General features: G+C 40.6%; 1 protein-coding gene across 3 annotated transcripts in view; it reads right to left on the reverse strand.

The window, feature by feature from the left end:
* Positions 1-20,445, reverse strand: part of asap2a (ArfGAP with SH3 domain, ankyrin repeat and PH domain 2a) — a 48,085-nt gene that overhangs the window by 10,959 nt on the left and 16,681 nt on the right. For 2 of the 3 annotated variants that reach the window (XR_009132370.2, XM_058090397.2), the window contains exons 2-15: positions 19,680-19,752; positions 12,884-13,029; positions 12,187-12,261; positions 6,956-7,005; positions 6,716-6,742; positions 4,353-4,482; positions 3,649-3,734; positions 3,491-3,566; positions 3,329-3,415; positions 1,371-1,474; positions 1,187-1,256; positions 978-1,065; positions 647-695; positions 291-457 (exon numbers count right to left, since the gene is read on the reverse strand). Coding sequence is in view for 2 of the 3 variants with exons in the window: in XM_058090397.2 (XP_057946380.2) it covers positions 291-457; positions 647-695; positions 978-1,065; positions 1,187-1,256; positions 1,371-1,474; positions 3,329-3,415; positions 3,491-3,566; positions 3,649-3,734; positions 4,353-4,482; positions 6,716-6,742; positions 6,956-7,005; positions 12,187-12,261; positions 12,884-13,029; positions 19,680-19,752 (1,228 nt within the window). In the remaining variant the exon portion in view is untranslated. The remainder of the gene's footprint in view (positions 1-290; positions 458-646; positions 696-977; positions 1,066-1,186; positions 1,257-1,370; positions 1,475-3,328; positions 3,416-3,490; positions 3,567-3,648; positions 3,735-4,352; positions 4,483-6,715; positions 6,743-6,955; positions 7,006-12,186; positions 12,262-12,883; positions 13,030-19,679; positions 19,753-20,445) is intronic. The other variant, XM_058090398.2, reaches the window with a different exon arrangement.

Below are 20,445 nucleotides of genomic sequence, written 5' to 3' on the forward strand. Positions count from 1 at the left end.
GCGATGTGTCCTTGTGGAGGTTTTAACAGCTGCCTGAAGGCTTTTTTTACGCTCTCAAGGAGGAAAGTGACCGAGATGAACAGTTCTTGCTTGGAATATGCTCTTTCATATAATGGATTTACACCTCTGCTGAAGGACACGTGGGACTTCAAGGTAGTTAAACTCAACAGATGCTTTCAATAAAGCACGACCAATTGTTAACCCTGCTGTCGCTTGGCAACTCTGATTTTCTCCAATAGTCCAAAAACATGGATGTCAAGTGATTGGAGACGATGATCTGAAATACTTACTGGACGCGCCGCAATCGCAGCACACATCGTTTCCTGTCATCCTCTTCACCTCAGCTAGGATGGCCTTGGTAAGCTCCTGCACGATGTTGTTCTCACCGACATGCTGGTCACCTTTGAAGGCCTGGTTCAGCGCCTCCTCTTTGCTGTTCTGGAGCACAGAGATCCAACTGCGGGGAGACACAATAGGATGTGAGGACGAGGAGGAAGGAGGAGAGAATGAACAAAGGGAGAAGTAAAGTAGCGCCAAAAGTGTCTGCGGAATTACTGGATGCACTTAAGTCCATTTATTTCCAAATATTATGACAAACATTACTTCAAGATATTATACAGTCAAGAAAAAATATGCAGCGTCTTACATTTGGCAATCCTGGTCGTCCTCAGCCTGAAAATGATACGTTCTGTCGTCTAAAATATTGGAAAGAAATACAACAGATAATTCTTCATTAGGTTAATGTGGCAATATGGGTACATATACAGAAATCACGATTGTCAATAGCAATATAAGTCACTTTATGTTCAAAGGAAAAGGCACAGCAGCTGGAGAAAAATGCTAAATTCACAATCATAACTTCAGTTATGCCAAAGGCAAATTGAAATAATGTTTAGTTCCGACAGTAAGAGAGTAAACAACTCCATCCTGCTTCTATTTGCTTTGACTGGGGGGGTGGGTTGACAGTGAGGACTTACGGGATATGAGGTCAAAGCTCTTCTTCTCCTCAGGATTGTGCTTCACCTGACAGGTGAGCAGGTTGAGTTTGGCTGGAGGCCTGTTTGCCTGTAGGAAAGACATAAAAGGGAAAGGTTTGCTGTTTGCTGTAGGTCATTTGAATGACAATAAATGCATGATCCAAGCATGTCACTTCGTCACAATTGTTGTTTAATTTGGTTGTGCTTACAGTGCCGTGCGGGATGGTGAGGTATCCGTTCTTCGCCGTACACTTTCTCTTCTGCCACACTTTACGCAACCTGTGTGCATGATAATATTTTAAAGGCATATTTTTGACACAACTCTTATATTGGATCCCATTAGACATGAGTCAAACAATTAAAAAAGGTATTTATTTATGTTCTAATACCCACCCGTCACTTCTCTTGTAAAGGTAGCCACTGCGCTCTGTGCCGTGCTCTTTGTTGCCTTGTGGCTGATGGAGGCTGTAGGTGGTGCTCTGACGCACCTGGGAATCCTGGGAAAATATAGAGATGGAGAAAAAAAAAAAGTATTAACGCTCAGGAGTCCACAACCGAACCACTAGTCCACTGTGCAACCCATATATGAGGTTTGTACTCCAAAAAAAAATGAAACCAACCAAAGCAGGCAAGATAAACTGCTTATAAGGTGAAATATAAAAGGTAAATACACAAATACGTTAAAGGGTTAAAGAACTTGAGAGTCAGCATTCATGGCTGATTGAGTATGTTGAAATAAAGGCTTCTGTCAGTATAACAAGTGCATACACAGTAATGGAGCAGACTACGGCCTTATTTATTTCATTCTGAAGGCCAGTGAGGACACTACTTAAATGCTTTTATTGATATTCTGTCACCACCAACAGGCCAACATCTAAATGCACATAAAAAAACGACAACAACAGCAAAACCAAAACTCTACAGTGGAACGCTAATCCTGGAATCACAAACATGCCAAGACTAAAATAAAAGCAAAATTAAAACAGAAAACTACTTAGATGTTTTTTTGTGGATTTACTTACTCTTCTGGACTTGTTTTACAAAATGTGGAGGCAGTAAAAGAGGAGAAAAACTTCAGGTGAGATACATTTGTAATCTTAAGGGAACCAGGCAATACAAATATATGACAATATATTGCAATCTATCCATTTAACTTCAACCATGTTACACCCTGCTGTACTCTGTGTGTATGCTACATCCACCGAGAAGAGACTGACTGACTAACAAAAGGGCTTCACTCCCTTCATGCTGTTGTTCCATGGATCAAACGTGCCAAGAAAAACGAGGGAAACAGTCGTCGTGGCCACAATACTTTTTTTTCTTAATGAGAAATGATGATTAAAATTTGCCCCATACTGGTTTTTTTGTGAAATTGAGAGCAGCTTCGCTGACATTTTCGGATGACAAGAAGAGCTTTGCCTACATCGGGGAAAAAAGATCAAGGTTCATTCATTCATCCATTCATTTTCTACCACATATCCTCACAAGGGTCATGGGGGTGCTGGAGCCTATCCCAGCTGTCCTCGGGTGAGAGGCGGGGTACACCCTGGACTGGTCGCCAGCCAATCACAGGGCACATATAGACAAACAACCATTCACACTCACATTCATACCTATGGATAATTTGGCATCGCCAATTAACCTAGCATGTTTTTGGAATGTGGGAGGAAACCGGAGTACCCGGAGAAAACCCACGCATGCACGAGGACAACATGCAAACTCTACACAGAGATGCCCGAGGATGGAATCGAACTCGGTTCTCCTAGCTGTGTGGCCTGCTTGCTAACCAGTGTGGCCTGCTTGCTAACCAGTCGTTCGCTGTGCAACCCAAAGATAAAGGTTATGTTCCCAAAAAAATTAGATACAGGTCACTTATGAGCAAAAAAAAAATCTAAATTGACTTGCCGTGTAAACATAGCCTCAGTTCCATTCATTTATCATTATTTTGCATTATTTAATTCTCTATAACATACATTTTTTGTTAATACTTTTGGTTGTCTGGGAAGGATTAAGTGGATTTTAATTATTTAGATAATAAAATTAAATAAAATTACATGAACCTTTTGGAACAAATAAAGAAAACAAAGGTACCACTGTACTCCTGTTTTCAGTATATAAGAGGTTCCACTATGGATAACCTCACTAATATGTTTAATTACTAATCAGCATTTGTTTGACAATATACTACGGATTCATTGCATAGAAGCAGTTTTATCAGAACTGCACATTCTTCATATTCATCATATTACCAGTGAAATACTAAATTAAAAAATACAGACAGAAAAATGAGCACTTCTCCGTCAAACCAATTATTTATCAAGTCAACTGACATTTCCGTGTGTGTTTGTTACCTCCTTCTGCTCCACTTGTAGCGCCGTCTTAAGAACATCTCGTAACTGCGTCAGCTGCTTCCGCTCCTCATCCTGTGCCTGCTTTATCTGCAGAGAGAGCGGGGGGGGGGGAAGGTTGAATGTAAATGAATGCAGTGTCAGATAAAAGTCAATCATCCTCACTGTGTGCAGATCTGTGGCCAGTTTTTCGATGGAAGGCTTCAGATTGTCCACAGCTTTAAGACCATCCTGAAAGAAACTGAATTGTATTGATTACACAAAAATGCCTTACTGCTTGTATTACCATGACAAGGCTGATATTAGAACGCAGTATGTCTTACTTGCACTGTGCGTGGAAGTACTTGATGAGGTTCTGCAGCAGGTCTACTCCTTTTTTTATTTTGATTTCGTTGACTTTGAGGAGATACTGCGAACATTGTCGAGATGGGACCCCGGTTAGACGCCGAGAGACAGGTTCAGTCAGAGGCAAAGGCGTGTTTTTCATCTAAAATACATCTTAAACTCTTTCATCTTGTTCTCTTGAAAGTAAAAAATGTTGCCTTTCAAGATCAAGCGAGAAATCAAACAGGCTTGGACCATACATCATATCTTGAAAAAATATGTAGGTATTAGTCTGTATTCCAAAAACTCAAAGAATGACAGTTAGAAGCAGTGAATAGTAGAACTGTTTTGTTTCTAAAATGGTTTCAAAATTCAACTTAAGTTCAGTGAAGCAATTTAAGTGCCAAATAAATTCACTCTTCATTTTCAATGGAAAGTCTCCACAGAATAAATGAAATTACACTGAGTGTGGGAAATATTGAAAAAGAAGAAAACTGCTTCTGTGCAATTTGATCGCAGTCATGCATGATGTTTTACAAGTTGTCAGCATATCACTCAAGACTATATGAGCCCTCGATTCACTGAACATTATAATCCTGATAAGGAATTAAATATGACAGTTGAAGTATGACAGTGTGTCACAATTGTTCAGCAATAAGAAATTAAAAAATATAATCTGACAACCAATCCCGATCAAACCCACCTCACACATCTGCAGCTGGAAGAATCTCCTTTCCTTCTCCATCTCCTCTGCAATTTCCGCCCCGCTAATCTCCGTCCTGATCATCCCGTGCTGTCTGGCGTGCTCCTTCTTTTCCTTCTCTATTTTGGTACTGGTGTAAAAAAACAAAACAAAAAACACTTAGCTGGTGAACACATCTTAACCATAAACAGTAGTCAGGTGTAAAATCATCCTTGATTTATGTTTTGGAGCCAGATTTCCTAAAAGACAGTTCCCCACTATGTTATTAGAACACAAGTATATTGGGTTCTAAAGCTGAAAAGTAAACAAACTTGAGAGTGCAAATATTTCGGTGATTTTACACAAAGACAACAATGGTATGATGCACATCCCTGCAGGCAATGGAATAAATATACTAGCTAGGAAAGGGCATTTGATTCCGTTTACTTTTTATATTTTAAAAAGAGATGCTTTGATCGATTAGGCACCAGTCAATATCAGCCGATTTCCTGGGAAAAAAATTGAATGCCATATGCCAATACATGTCTTTCAATGCCGATCATAAAAGCCGATCGTACTATTGCAGCCTACAACTCCCACCACATGCAGTGTAGTGTTGTCCTTCATAGTGCGCAGGCGTGACAGCCCATGCCATGAAAACTACTTGCAGGGGTAGTAAATTAAAAAGCTTTCATTTAATACAATATTTGAAGTACGGTGAGTTTTTGAGGCGCACAATTTAATAATCATTCCAAATGACAGTACTGTAATTCACATAAGAAGAAGTCATTCTTATGCCCATTCCTAGACTACAGCACATAATGAAGGGGAGGCACCATTTCATGCAACATGTGGTGATATTTTGTTTGTAGTACTGACAAAATGTAGTAAAAATACCAGAAATATGGCAACAATGTGTCGGTTCAGTGGATATTGCACCAAGCAACTTCGCTGACTCGTAGGTAGAAAGCAGGGGTCTCAAACATGCGGCCCGCGGGCCAAATGTGGCCCGCAGGACACTAGTTTGAGGCCCCCGCCTTGATATGAAAGTTTAATGTTAGTGCGGCCCGCGCAAGTTTGATATGGATGTTGTATGGTATCATGTACCCAGAAAAAATTATTACGTTTGATTAATGTTCATGTTAAAGGTCAAATAACTGTTAATAGTTATCCTCCCTATCCGTGTGGAAGTGGTAAGTTTTTGGCTATTTAAGTTTCAAGGAAATAACTTGAAGGCTACCGTTTAGGTCACTAGCTCTCTAGTTTGCGAGTTAGCATGTGTCTCAAGACCCTGCAGTTGCGCAATATGTTGTAAATAAAAAAAGTATAAATGTGACTATAGTTGTGTTTTGTCATGTCTACAGGACTCTAATAATGCGTTGTTCATTTTAATCTGAAAAAAAAGTCTACCCACCAACTATATGTGGTTTCTTAAGTTTTTATTATTTGCCGTTTTATTATTATTATTATATTTATTTATTACTGATTGATTGATTCTTGATTTGTTTATTTATTTTTCATCTTATTTTGTGCAGAAAAATAAAAATTAGGATATTTGAGAACAGTGGAATGTTTTATCAGAGCTTTTATTGTAGAAAATCGGAACCAAAGCACTGAAAAAGTTTGTATATTTTTCTGTTTTTAATAAATGCGTTTTTTTTGTTTTTTTTTTTGAAAACCTGATGCGGCCCAGCCCTGCCCAGACCCTAGCTCCAGTGGCCCCCAGGTAAATTGAGTTTGAGACCCATGGTAGAAAGTAAGGACAATATTGCATGTAAATGCTTGTATGGGTTTAAACCCAAAGAAGAATTTTATATGATGATGCAGCAAAAAGAGTAAAGTGACTTTATCTATATACGGGCAGGCTGTAGACGGTCATTTTTATGCTGAGCTTGCAGTTTCCTGGGTGTGAACGTGTCAGAATGTGTCCTGACCTTTGTCAAGCACATGCTTCTTCAGCTGTGACCGTGTTATATCGTCATCATGGCGGCCACTTACAGAGAGAGACAGACACATGTTCGCCATACTGCTTCGTAAAGAGTCAAGATGACGGTTATTGAACTGAAGTAGAACCTCTCACTTCTAGTGCCGTCAGTTCAGGAAGTGTTCCCACTACTAGCAATTATGTCAATCAAAATTACAAGTAGCGTATATTTCTGCATACATTGTGTATTTTAATGTAGTGCAACACCAAATTCCTGAACAAACGGCATTCAAAGTGGGACAATAAGCCAGCTTGGCGCCAGTATGTGGATTGGCCCTTCAAGTAGAAAACTGGATCCAACTGATGGTGGACTGATGCCATGCAGGACTTGGCTGAAGGCTTAAGTCGACACCAAGACTGCATTGTCTAATCAAAAAGGTCCGGAGAGAGGTTGTATTACCCTTTCAGTAAAGAATGTCCTTTGCAGCTTGTAAGATATATACACAAAAACCTATAAAAATCAGAGTTTTTTTTCATGCACAATCACAATGATGTAAGCTTCTCAGTGTGGAGCAGGTGACATGGTGGCAAGAGGTTATTTACATTATAGCGGAGTGTGAGGAAATCACAAGGGAAGAGTGGTTAGTCAAGACACTAACTACACATTTTCAAAGTGAACATTTTAAATTGGAGGTCTTACACTTTTGTTTCGTAGTCCTTCCAGGCTTTGTCAAAAGGTTTTTTCAGATCCTGTGTTTAAAAAAAAAACAACAGAAAACATAGTTGTCGTGAACCACATAGACATTTATTATAATGTATATTTGCAAAAACACAGCACACCCTTGATGGATGGGAGGATAAATGAATGTTGAGGTAGACAGAGCCTCTAAAATGCAGATACTGCCAACTTTTTAAGTTCATAAAAAGTACACCAGCTGGTTGCCTACAGCCACAACTGGGAAATGTTTTCTAGACTCCAGCTATTATTTGCTTTTGTAGACCATGCACCCAGCTGTTCTAGGTCACTTGTTAAATGAATAGAAGTGTGAAATGGAGAAATGATTATGTTATTATGTAGACATCATTTTATTCTTTCGGAATGTTCTGAACTCCTATTGTCATGCTAATGTTGTATTGAGCTGTGACACAGCGTGGGTGGACCTCAACTGCCTCTGTTGTTCTTGTTAAGAACATCAATTAAATTGGTCTTTTCACATTATTATGCCATATATTGTCATTATATTAATAAAAAGCAATCTTGAAATAATGTTGGCAATAATATTGATTATCAGCAATAATCTGAAGTACAATTATCATCCTGCAAACTGTTATCGTAACAGGCCTACAACAAACACAAGTGATTAACAGTGATTAACAGCGCTTCTGCTGGTTGCAGCTAAGAAGTCCACTCCATAGTTAGACAAATATGAAGCAACCATGACTGCAAAACAAGACGAATACAAGAATGCAAGCATCCACTGAGCTGACTGCAACACGCTGAGAACTTCCTTAGTAAATAATGAGCAAAATTTCTTCACTATGGGAATCAAAAGAATCAGCCTCCTCACAGATGCAGTCCATAGCTTCCCCAGCAGGGCAGCGGTATGCCAGGCGGCTCCATGTGATTGTTTTTGTGGATTTTTTTTTTTTATCCCTTGGGTCACGCCTACGACAAGCAACACTGATTTCTCATTGTCAAGGGTGAACACTGCAAAAAAAAAAACTCTGGCAAAACACTCGAACAAAAGCATACCTTGCTGCTGTGGTGCTAATTAAAGATGGACAAGGACCAAAAGAGGTAAACAGTGAGTGTCTCACAGGAAACAGATGGCAGTACATATGACGTTTGTATTTCTAATTCAACATCAAAGGTGCTGCAACATCATGATTCCCGAAGAAGCATTTTATCCATTGAAAACTGAATTTGAAAGAGTGAGATGGTAGTGCCATTGTTTGAGCTCTGCAGATCCCACTGTTGACTTCCGTTTAAGCTGCTGCTGAGTGACAAGCTCAACTTGTCAACCCCCCAGGATAGGATCGGGTCCACTGAACTGAGGCCAAGAGCACTCAGTCGCCCACCCCAACCTTTCAAGGGTTAAACCATCAGAGTCAAAAGAAGATGATCAAAAATGCAGAGAAACTGCCTGAAAAGCAAAAACCATACACAGGAAGACGCTAACACAAACTGTTGCTGTGGTTCAAAGACTAAAAAATGGTAGATGGAAGGAAAGAGCCAGAGAGACCAGGACAAATCATAACAATAGCTAAAAATACCAGACAAGGGGCACGGCCATCCAGGCAGGGAAGGGCAGAGCAGAATAGGTCAACAACACAGCAGCAACTTTTAGCACCCTTGTTGACATTCTGGGTGAGAGTAAGGACAGAAGGTAAAACCTCATACCCTGCCCCTGATCAGGGGCCTCCATTCACAAACCTTCCACCATCTACTGACTCCTCTCGCACATTCTTGAGGCACTTTCCCACTTCCATGCTGAATGTGCAGCAAGGTCAGCAGGAGTTAAGGACAGGTTGTTGTAGTAAGGTGGGAGTGGGTCTGCATACAGGTCCCAAGGACTCAAAATAGAAGAAAGTCCAATCGAGTGTATACCTCTGCCAATGCTAACCACAGTACTGTATGTCAGCCTCTTCATCTGTTACAGTTTATAAGACTTTAGCTGATTCCAGAGCACAGTTTTTAACTGAAAACAGATATAAAGTGTTGTGGTGTTTAAGTCAATGGGGATTCTGAGCCTGAAAATGGGTCTCACAGTTCAGGTTTTTGAAATTGTACAATGAAAATTGAATGCCCTGTGATTGGCTGGCGACCAGTTCGGAGTGTTTCCCCCGCCTCTCACCCGAAGACAGCTGGGATGGGCTCCAGCACCCCCGCGACCCTCGTGAGAATAAGCAGTAGAAAATGAATGAATGAAAAGAAAATGGAAGTGAGTGACTTTTGGAATGGAATGGCATTCAATGTCATTATACAAAACGTACAATGAGATTGGAGAGCTTCTCCTTTCAGTGCAGTAGTCAAGTTAAAAAAAGTATACAAAAAGTAAAGTAAAAAAGACAGTTTAACAAGATATATACAAGATATCCAAAATGTACACATAATATTGCACAGGAGCATATGCAGGAGCAGACATATTGCAGATATATTAATTTTAGTGCAGTAGAAAATGAATGAATGAATGAATGAATGAATGATAAATGGGTCATAGTGCAAATGACTGGTGTATACAGATGAGTAAAGTCACATATGAGTGTATTGTATTGGGTTGTTAAATAAAGAAATATGTTTGAGGTAGTAACAGAGGCAGTGATGGAAATATTGCACATTTGCATTACGCTAATGACCTAGCACGTTGTATGTCTGAGTTCAGGGTGGTGATGATAGACGTAGGCCAAAACATAGCCATTTGTAGAGGTAATTATTTTTTTCTTCAGTGTTTCTGGGTTCTAATGGACCTTAGATTGTTGCGCTAACTCCAGTTGCCATCTGGTTCGTCATTATATTCCAAAACTCCTGTGTGTCCCAGTTTCCCATGCTGTACTTCATTACACTGTAGTTAGTACATGTTGGAATATTCTCTTAATGAACCATGGCTTCCCAGTGACCACAGAATGTTCTCGGTACTTTCTTGTGTTGACAGCTGTTGAGTCATTTTCAGTGTATAGTAAATACAGTATATGCAGCTATACAAGCTGTGCATGGACTACTTTAACATATCCAAGTTTCTATCGTGCTGTAATACAGTATTGTATTGTCAGTATTGTTGAAATATGAGATTTTAAGAGATACAATATACTGTATGCAGATTGTGTAAAGGGGGATCTGCTCCTATCTAAAATCTAAAACAGTAAGCATGAGTGGGTGGTTTGGGTGTTCACGAGCCACTGAACCACAATGGGGTGAGGCTCAGCATGGACTCCTGTGGCTCCATCCAAAAGCTTTAACGCCTAGAGAGCCCCTCTCATCCCTTACTTGTGCAAACACAGTGGATTCTACAGCAACCATCCAACCGCCAGCTGGCTGTTGGGAACTGAGAGGGTCGCAGCAGGCATGACATCATGCTGGGGTCCACTTGAAAAAAAAAAAAAATCAGCCAAAAGGAACTTTTAGACTCAGCACTTTCCATTTTCCGTTTCACTAGGAGTGCATTATGTCTGTTTTAGGAGGGACACCACAAGCTCCTCTAGGAGCCCACCCAGGTCATGTTGGTGGAGCTGAAATAAGAGAAACCAAACAAAGTCTAGATGGTTGCAGGTGTAAAAAAAAAAAAGACAGGGGATGAAGTTGAGTAACAGGGTGAAAGAGTGCTAAGATAGCCACTAACTATGGTTGTGAACGAGGTGTGCATCAGAAGCAGCCTCCTTTAATGATGAGAATCAGCCATAAATTATCAGATTAATCAATTGTGGAGACACACATCGGGTATCACATGAAAAGCAATCGGTCAAAAGGATTTTTGCGTAGCTTGCCATAACAGAAGACAAGAATTGATGTAAATAGTAGCAAGCGTGCTAGCACTATAGCTACTGATGATTATTATTATTATGGAAATGATTATTTCCAACATCCTAGTGTCTAGCAGAATTGAGTTTTGCAGCACTTCCTCGCACAAGACTGTGCTACCTTGAATAGAACGGTGAATGACATTTATTGCACCCAAGTGCTTGACTATTCTTCCTTTTCAAAGATATCTCTCCAGTTCACCCCTGACATTCATGTTGAGTCGTTACTTCAATGTTTTTTTTTTCTCCCTGAAGCCTCAAGGGCTTGTCAAGCACGCCTGGACAGGATCGTGCTTCCCCATCTGCTGACAGGTCAGTCCCGTGGGAAAGAGTAAAAGCAAAGCGGTGCAAAAAAAGGAGAAAATGGAGGTGAGAAGAGGGAGGAGACTGCTGTATAGAACAGGTCTTGCAACATGACGGGGAGGACAATGATGTAGCTTAAGAGCGCTCTGTGGGGTTTGCTTGCATCAGAATAGTGGTGATATTTCTATGTGTTGTGAGGTATAAAAAGTTCACCAGCTCATTAGCCTCATGGTGTCGATATAATGTCAACCATCCCGGGGGCTAATGTGCTGCAAGTGGCCAGGGTGAACAAAAGGGACGACAGGAATGGAGATTGAAGAAAACAAAGACAGGAAGCAGACGCTTGGAGAAAACACTCAAGTTGTGACACAAAAGAAGAAGAGACCAGACAAACAGTTCTCGACAAACCATGTGGCTGAGGGTCATAAGGACATATCCATAGCAACCAGCCTCATTAGAGCTGGCCTAATCTCATCATTCCTCAATTGCGTCTGCAGCCAATCACATGTCTCGAGAGTAAAAGGTCAGTGGGCCATGGAGAAAGTAACAAGTGTTTGTCTGGTCGAGGGTATGTTTACATGATTCAAGTCAAAAAACGGGACCTGTTTCACTTTGAAGGTTTCAGATACAGAATACAATGATTCCTGTTCATATAAGTGCAAAAATAAAAATGCTGTAATATAAAGAACTGCTGGTCTCCCCAATGTCCTATCCAAAACGCTGTTTTATCTGTGTAGTGTAACATGTTTTTTTCATTGTGCAATTTCAAAACCCTGCACTGTGAGAACCAATTTTGGGCTCCAGATCCCCATTGATGTAAAAAAGAAGACAGTTTGTAGCTGTTTACAGTTAAAAACTCTGCTCTGGAAACATTTGTCTTGGTCAACTGTATGTAGAATGTTTCATAGATACCTTCATTCATAGATAAAATGGATTTCAATAAAGTACCCAAAGCTCTCAAGTGCTCCCTAATGCAAGACAGTTTGACAGTCGCTAACCCTAACCCTAACCTTGTAGGGCAGTAGTCACGAAGCAGACTAGCATCTACCGACAAACCGTGTTTCCTGGGTCTCAAAGGCAAAGCCTTACAGACTTACACTTTTGCTGACTTACCCCTTTGACTCCTTTCAGGTCTCCTTTCAGCAGGCTGTCCAATGGGAAGGTGATGATGTTGTTCATGTTTTGGAACTGGAAAACCAAGAGTCGGAAGTAAGAAAGTAGCAGATCTTCAATGCTCTTTTTTTTGTTGTTTCGGTACATCACTGCAAATAATAAACATCAACACAACAGATTGTGTATTATAGTAGGATAGGGGAATTAGCAAAATGAAGCTCATTTGATGCAGAGGCCAAATAACAATTATGCATGTTTAGGAAATAAGCTCTATTGCAATTTAGGGGGGTTGCATTCAAAGACAGCTTCAGGTTGCACAGTTAGGAAAAGCTTTCACAAAGCTCCACATCCTGGTTAGACGCCATCTCAGATTTCCTTAATATAAGGTATCATGGATACAAAATCTCAGTGGAAGTTGAAACAATGTGCATGGTGGGGTCGAGTTTGTCTATAATAGCTTTGGACTGGATACAAAAGGTGCTTTTAGTGAAGGAGGATCAGACTTGATTACATCAAACTGAAATTAGATGTCACAGCATCTCATTGGCCGCCTTAGTGGAAAACTGGAGCTTCCTGCTTAGACAATGTGTGTGTCGGTGAACTCCAGGGGATTGAGACAATTAGAGACAAGATGGAAATCCTCACCCTCGAGGTTTTTTTTTTTTTTTTACACCTCCTCCTCCGAGCGCACACTCACCAGGTTTTTGAAGAGTGCAGTGAGCTCTTTGGTGAAGACGGAGAACTTGAGGAAAGCCGAACCCAAATCCGGATCGTCTCTGTACACGCAGTTTTCTCCAAACTTCTCCAGTGCCTGTGTGTACTGCTCCTCATTCTCCACATGAGCTAGTAAACATAAACACACATGTATACAGGTGAGCTTTGTCTTTGTTGTTTTGCGTAATCTAGTAATTGATTAGGCCCTAGACCAGGGGTGGGCAAACTACAGCCCGGGGGCCACATCCGGCCCGCCAAGTGTTTGAATACGGCTCGCCCAATCTTTCCAAAGTATTTCATTTAAACTCAACATACAACCTGGCATCATGGCCTGAGCCAACCTTTTGATGGTTTTATCAATTTTGTTTTTTGACATGGTCTGTTGTTTACAAAGTGCTCCTGAAAAAAGGGACACAAGCACATAATAACAATAATTATTATTATTATAATTATTATTATTAGATTATTATAATTATTATTAGAAGTATTATGATTATTATAATTATTATATTAATGCTAATTATTATATTAATTATATATAATATTATTGTTATATTTGCATATTTTACATAATAATAATATCATAATTATTATTTTAATTGTATTGTAATTATTATAATATTTTATTATTTTTAAAATATTTAAATATAAATATAAAATAATAAATAATAGCAGATTGCATGACAATTTTACAGATACAATAATACCAGGTGGACTGTTGCGTGTAAAAGCGCCCCCCCCCCATAAATTTTGTCATATCAATGCGGCCCGCGAGTCAAAAAGTTTGCCCACCCCTGCCCTAGACACTAGACATAGGGTGCTCATTATGTCCATCACAAGGTGGATCACCAAGGTACTAGTTTGGGTCAAATCGCATAAACGTCACTTTGAAGTTAATCAAACGTGTCAGTCACAAGCCATTTGGGTTACAACGGACCACAAACCAGAGCTGGTATTCTACCCAACTCACCCCACAGACCAAATTTGCCCAAATCAGAACCATGGATACCACATAGATGGCCGAGATTCATTCAAACAGATTCAGAGGTTGTGTATACTGAATATCAAATTAGTATAATCAGCTCATCAATAAATTGTTGCAGCTCTATAGTTGTGTAGCAGTAGTTACGTCTTTGTTTGGACATCCACAATAAAAGGTAAAAAGGTACAGCCAGTATAATCAGGGCAGTAGTGGTGCTAGGGAAGGAGCTCAGGGGGGGCTGTTGCTATGACGACCTTCGCTGAGAAATATGACGTGTGTTGGCCACTGGGAGGTTAGTTACTTCAAGGAAAGAGACAGAGAGGAGGGGCGCGTAAAAATGTGAAGGTGAGCACTAAAACACACCTGGGGCCACGTCGTGACTCTCCCTCTAACACACACACACACACACACACACACAGTCGATGAAGCACAGTCAGACACTGTGTTCAGCCATGTGTCAGCTTTATAGATGGAGCTAGATAACATCATGTCTGCGGCTCCTTCACAGATATGCATGGTCTTATTAGCTGAAAGCCTCTGACTCACTAAGTGCAACACACCAGACAAATCAAATTAAAGAAACAGGGCCAAGTCAAGGCTTTCACAAGATAGTTTATCATATGCGCATTGTAAAAGGACCGTTTTCTTTTTAAATTGGATATTTAGTACAGTGCATTGATTCAATTAAGTAATTTGTACAAATTTGTCCCGTTCCTGCACATTGTTTAGGAGCACAAAAGCTCTAACTCCGAGTTTGGCACTTAAAGGTATATAATGTATTATCTTTGAGGTTTCAAAGATAACAGGAACAATAATAATGTCTGAAAAAAAAACTGTTTTGGTTTGAGTTATGAATCTTTATGCAGCATTGATGCAGCAATGACATTCTGAAGATATCCAACCTGTATGAGCACTCAAAATGATTAAACAACCATTGTAAATTCAACTGATTATCAAAATACTGTACTTTAAAATTGCCATTTGACTGCAAATGTACACAATTTTAAATATATAATTCACAATAACCATTTTGACTGCAGTATTCACCTGCAGTAAACTAGTCACAGACCCGCAGCCAACAAGGTGTCAGCCTGCTTTTGGGTTTCTAAGTAGCACACAGAAGGTCATCTTGACAATTCAACACCAGCAAACGCCAAAACTCTGCCCTGGGCTAGCAAAGACGTGTAACTGTCACTGTAATAGAGTGACGCTGGAACTTAGGAGGTTCGTGTGACACACTGCAGCAACTATTCCTGCAGCTCATTTTCAACATGGCAAGACAAACGTGTGACATATGGCGCTTCGACTTAAACAGTGTAATCATTCTATTCTTCTGCAAAATCTGCAGTTACTTGAAAAGCTTATTCCCCTGCAAAATGTGTCTTATGTTTTATGTACATTTTTCCAAGCGAACATTCAGTCAGACATCTATTTGTTATAGGTAATTGTAGGTAAGGGCTGCACTGTGGTCGAGTGGTTAGCGCGCAGACCTCACAGCTAGGAGACCAGGGTTCAATTCCACCCTCGGCCATCTCTGTGTGGAGTTTGCATGTTCTCCCCGTGCATGCGTGGGTTTTCTCCGGTTTCCTCCCACATTCCAAAACATGCTAGGTTAATTGGCGACTCCAAATTGTCCATAGGTATGAATGTGAGTGTGAATGGTTGTTTGTCTATATGTGCCCTGTGATTGGCTGGCGACCAGTCCAGGGTGTACCCCGCCTCTCGCCCGAAGACAGCTGGGATAGGCTCCAGCACCCCCACGACCCTTGTGAGGAAAAAGCGGTAGAAAATGAATGAATGAATTGTAGGTAATATGTAGCTCCAATTACAACTGCACTGTGAAGAGGCAGACCTTAGTCCAGAATTCAAATAGTCTTAAAACTATGGGAAATAACAATAAAATTTATGCAATTTCGATAATTTTAAGCACCCACAGTAAATGTATTGTGAATTGATAAAATAAATACTGCAGACTTCAATTTAAATATTACTGTTCTATATTTTCCTGAAGTACATGCAGGTTTCCCCATCATTTTTCCCTGCATTGTAACATGTGAAAATCTTATTCTGTTGCCAGAAGGGTGTTTGTGTGAGTGCTTGTGCAGGAATAACCCCAGAAGACAAGTCCAACTATGATGCCAAATGGCCCTAAGTGCTGCATTATTCAACAGCTGGGTCCTGAGAGCTGGGGGTGCTGAAACTCAGAATTCATCAGTTTTTTTGTTTTTCAGCTAGTTCGGGGTGAATCGGGGTGAGCAGATCTGCTCCTGCAGGAAACTTGGACAGGCAGAGGATGATGGTGATGATGATGATGATGCTGCTGCTTTATTTATCATACGCTAACAAGCTGACAAGCTGGCAGGTCCCTACAGCAAATGCTCTTTTTCCAAAGCTACCCAGGTCTTCCTTTCTTGCTTCAGGTGCTCAGAGCCTGCAAGCACCCCCATCCTCCGCATGCAAGCCAACTCATTATCTTCTCCATTCGGACTTCTCCTCATCATATCCTCACAAGAAAGTCGGGCCAAGTCAAACCGGGGGTGTGAATTCTCCAAGGGTTGAGGCAGTCACTGGTGAACCCCCCCTCTCCTGTGCACATGAGTCACGTATTTCCCAGCACATGAGGAAACTTTCATTCTTTAAACATACAGAGGGGAAAGAGAGGCTTCCTCATGTGTCAGCATCCACAGTCATGATTTACATGACTTAGTGTAAAAAGACGTTAACCAATCAGTCTACACGAATGACAAACATGCCGTGCATATTTACAGTAACGCAAGTGCAAAAAAAGTTAACTCTAACAGAACCAAGGCCAGAGACATGGGTGGACTTTTCAGAACAAATTCTTCCTCCAAAAAAAAAAAAAAAAAACTCAGCTAGGGTTGGCCGATAATTTTTATATACTGGTATACCAGTATAAATTCTTCCAGTGATAAGAAAACGACTAAACAAGCTGAGTAGATGACAGCGGCGGGGCGGACTGAATTGATGTGAATGAAATGCTGTCATCATGAGGAGAAAGGGAAGTATTTACTGGTCGGACCATGCAATTATAGTACAGAGTCATTATAAACACTAAACCACCTCATCCTGAACTAAACCAGTTGAAATGGTTAAGGTTGGTGTGAATGGAAAATAGTAGGGTTAGCTTAGTTTAGCATGCTAGTGTGGTTGTGTGTGTACCACTGAGTGGCCACAATGAGTTTCACATGTTGTGTTTACTGCATTTTACAATACGTGATGACGATGTGCAGGTTCTGAGTGGAAAAAAGTTCTGCTTGCATGCTCTTAGCAGAAAGAAGGCGGGATATAGTATGTTTGAATGTGAGCGCTCCCATTGCAAAACCATGACAGACAGCACCTTTAAGGTTCAATGGGTTACAGCAACGCACATCTGATCCAAACTAGGCAATGGACCATACACTGCAGTATCTTCTAAAGCTGCAACAACATGAATCATTCTTCATAAATGCTCCCGTGGATATTTATCTTTGTCTTGGTTGATTAAGGAGCCCGAAAGGAAAACACCACACTGTATTTCATGGACTCGACCTGTTTGCATTCTAAACATATGAGGCTCTCAGTAGATTAGCGTCATAGGTTTTCTGATAACAAATGTTAATGTGAGAGTGCCTTGGTTAAACTTTAGAAGTGTTTTTACTGTCAACACTATCAGGGATTCATCATTTTGTTGTTACAGCTTACAATCCTCTTTGCAATGAAAGCAGCCTCATAAATGTGGCAACTGCTGAAGTAGAGTACTTATGCAGATGTAAAGGCAAATTGTTAATGTTAACGCAGACACCCACAGAGACCCAACTTCGGCGATGCGTGTTAATGAGTGACGGGAGGTGAAAGCAGGCGTGTGTCCGTGCCTCAGTGGCCCTCCCAGCTGTTCCTTTGAGAGTTTGGATCAGACAGCTGTCGCTAGGGCCACACAACAGAGTTCACTGTTCAGAGAAAGACATGCTCAGCACATTGTTGGCATGTCTCTCACCCTCGCTGCCTCTCTTTCTCACATTCAGCGGGGGGCCTCTGTCGGGCCAAAACAAAAGATGCTGGAAACACTCAGCGCTGGCACAGCCAATCAACATAACACACACACACACACACACACTGTGCATCTTTCCGGTGCATGAACGGGAATCTGTACGTGTTCTGACTGCAGAATAAGTTCCTGTGAGTTCCTCTGTGAGAGGGGAGAAATAGGCACCAACTCCTGGACCGAGCAGATTGACAATACTGCCAGACTCTGTGACTGATGGATTTAAAACTGCTTTAACCTTTTGAGTGATGCCCTAGTGCAATAAAATAAATATTATAGCAGCACACTGCAGCCAAATATCAATTTTGCGATGATGCACTATAGAAATGAATGATTTATCAATTATTCTCATTTTAAGGCAGAGGTCTTCATGTACAGCAGGGGTCTCAAACTCAATTTACTTGGGGGCCACTGGAGCTAGGGTCCGGGCGAGACTGGGCCACATCAGGTTTTCAAAAAAACCCCACAAAAAACGCATTTATTAAAAACAGAAAAATTAATAAACTTTGCTTTGGTTTCGATTTTCTGCAAGAAAAGCTCTGATAAAACATTCCACTGTTCTCAAATATCTTAATTTTTATTTTTCTGCACAAAATAAGATGAAAAATAAATAAACAAATCAAGAATAAAGAAAATCAATCAGTAATAAATAAATATAATAATAATAAAACGGCAAATAATAAAAACTTAAGAAACCACATATAGTTGGTGGGTAGACAAATTATTTTTTTCAGATTAAAATTAACAAAGCATTATTAGAGCCCTGTAGACATGACAAAACATGACTATAGTCACATTTATACTTTTTTTTATTTACAACATATTGTGCAACTGCAGGGTCTTGAGACACATGCTAACTCGCAAACTAGAGAGCTAGCGACCTAAACGGTAGCCTTCAAGTTATTTCCTTTAAACTTAAATAGCCAAAAACGTACTACTTCCACACGGATAGGGAGGTTAACTATTAACAGTTATTTAACCTTTAACATGAACATTAATCAAACGTAATAATATTTTCTGGATACATGATACCATACAGCATCCATATCAAACTTGCGCGGGCCGCACTAACATCAAACTTTCATATCAAGGCGGGGGCCTCAAACTAGTGTCCTGCGGGCCAAAAGTGTTTGAGAACCCTGGTGTACAGTATGTAGCATGAATGCGATTCATCAACAATTAATTCCAAACAATTAACGGATAACCAATGACTTAGTGGACTATTATGCCCATCCCTAAATCAAGAGACACACTCAGCCAGGGCCAAACAAACCTAAACATGTCTATCGTTAAATGTAAAATATTGCCAAAAGACGGCACTAATTACATTAAAATAGGGACAAGTTCTTTCATCACAGGTCCATCTGCTGGATTTGGTGTGCCAGTGCCCCCCACCTGTCCCCACTGCAAGGAGAGAAAGTAATTCCTCAATCTGGACCTTTATCTGGGTCTTCCCAGCTTGGGAAGGGCTGGTTACTGGTTTCAAGGTATATATATATATCTGTTTCAAAACCACTATAGCTACGTGAGGTATATTGAAGAAAGACGGGGCAGTCTCTGACAGTCTCTGAGGTGGGGAATGCAAGCACTGTGGAGAAAGTAGACAATTTTATGGGTGCCTCAATTACTGTTACCATTTGCTGGTGAATTACCCTATTAAAAGGGTTATCTATCTACTCTACGTGGTAGTTCTGTTGCTCCACCATGCCAAGAACCCTAACTGCAAGTTCTGACCTGACAGTAAGGCAGACTTACCCAAACCAGATGTGTAGATGGCCTTGACTGACTTTTTCATCTTGTATAAAACACTGCGGTCCACGTCCAGCGCCTGAAAATAAACACAAATCATACACAAAAAGGAGAGACGTCAGACAACGAGGACTTCATTCAGGTCACTCACATTTATTGTGGATATTCCGAGGAATGACTAATTCATGTCATCATTGTTTCACCAGTTAATAGGATGTTACAGGCCAAGGGCTTTGATTTTGACACTCTGAATGCATGTGGTGTGCGTCGCCATCCTGTCTCGACACTGACTGCAAAGTAATGCATTATTCAGGGAAAAGCTAAAAATAGACATTGAGCTCCCTACAGTAATTGTGTGAAAGGGTCAATGTGTGTGTGTATAGTTATTAGCATGTTAGGTGGCAAGGCAAGCACATCAGCAGACTTGTGCATGAAAAGAAACCCAACCAGCCATAACATTAGGTACAACTGTGCAACCTAATGACATTTATATCAATATATTTACTTTGGATTATATTGTGTGGCTGTACCTAATGTTGTGGATCATGAGCCCATGCAGCTGACACAATGCACCATTGTATCAAAATAGAAGGTCTCTCAGAGAGAGTAGGGGAATTTGGGGCTGGGAGACAGGGGGGATCTGGTACGTTATTGCGTACGTCTGCCCAATGGGCTAAAGCTGGCGCCACGTTTACCTTCCCTCCTTAACACATATCAGATGCATGGGACTTTGCATACAAAAAAACTCCACAATGACACCCATTCACCACAA

Source organism: Doryrhamphus excisus, linkage group LG14 (assembly GCF_037039965.1).
Source record: "Doryrhamphus excisus strain RoL-2023G ecotype Guam linkage group LG14, RoL_Dexc_Guam_v1.1, whole genome shotgun sequence".
Taxonomy (NCBI): domain Eukaryota; kingdom Metazoa; phylum Chordata; class Actinopteri; order Syngnathiformes; family Syngnathidae; genus Doryrhamphus; species Doryrhamphus excisus.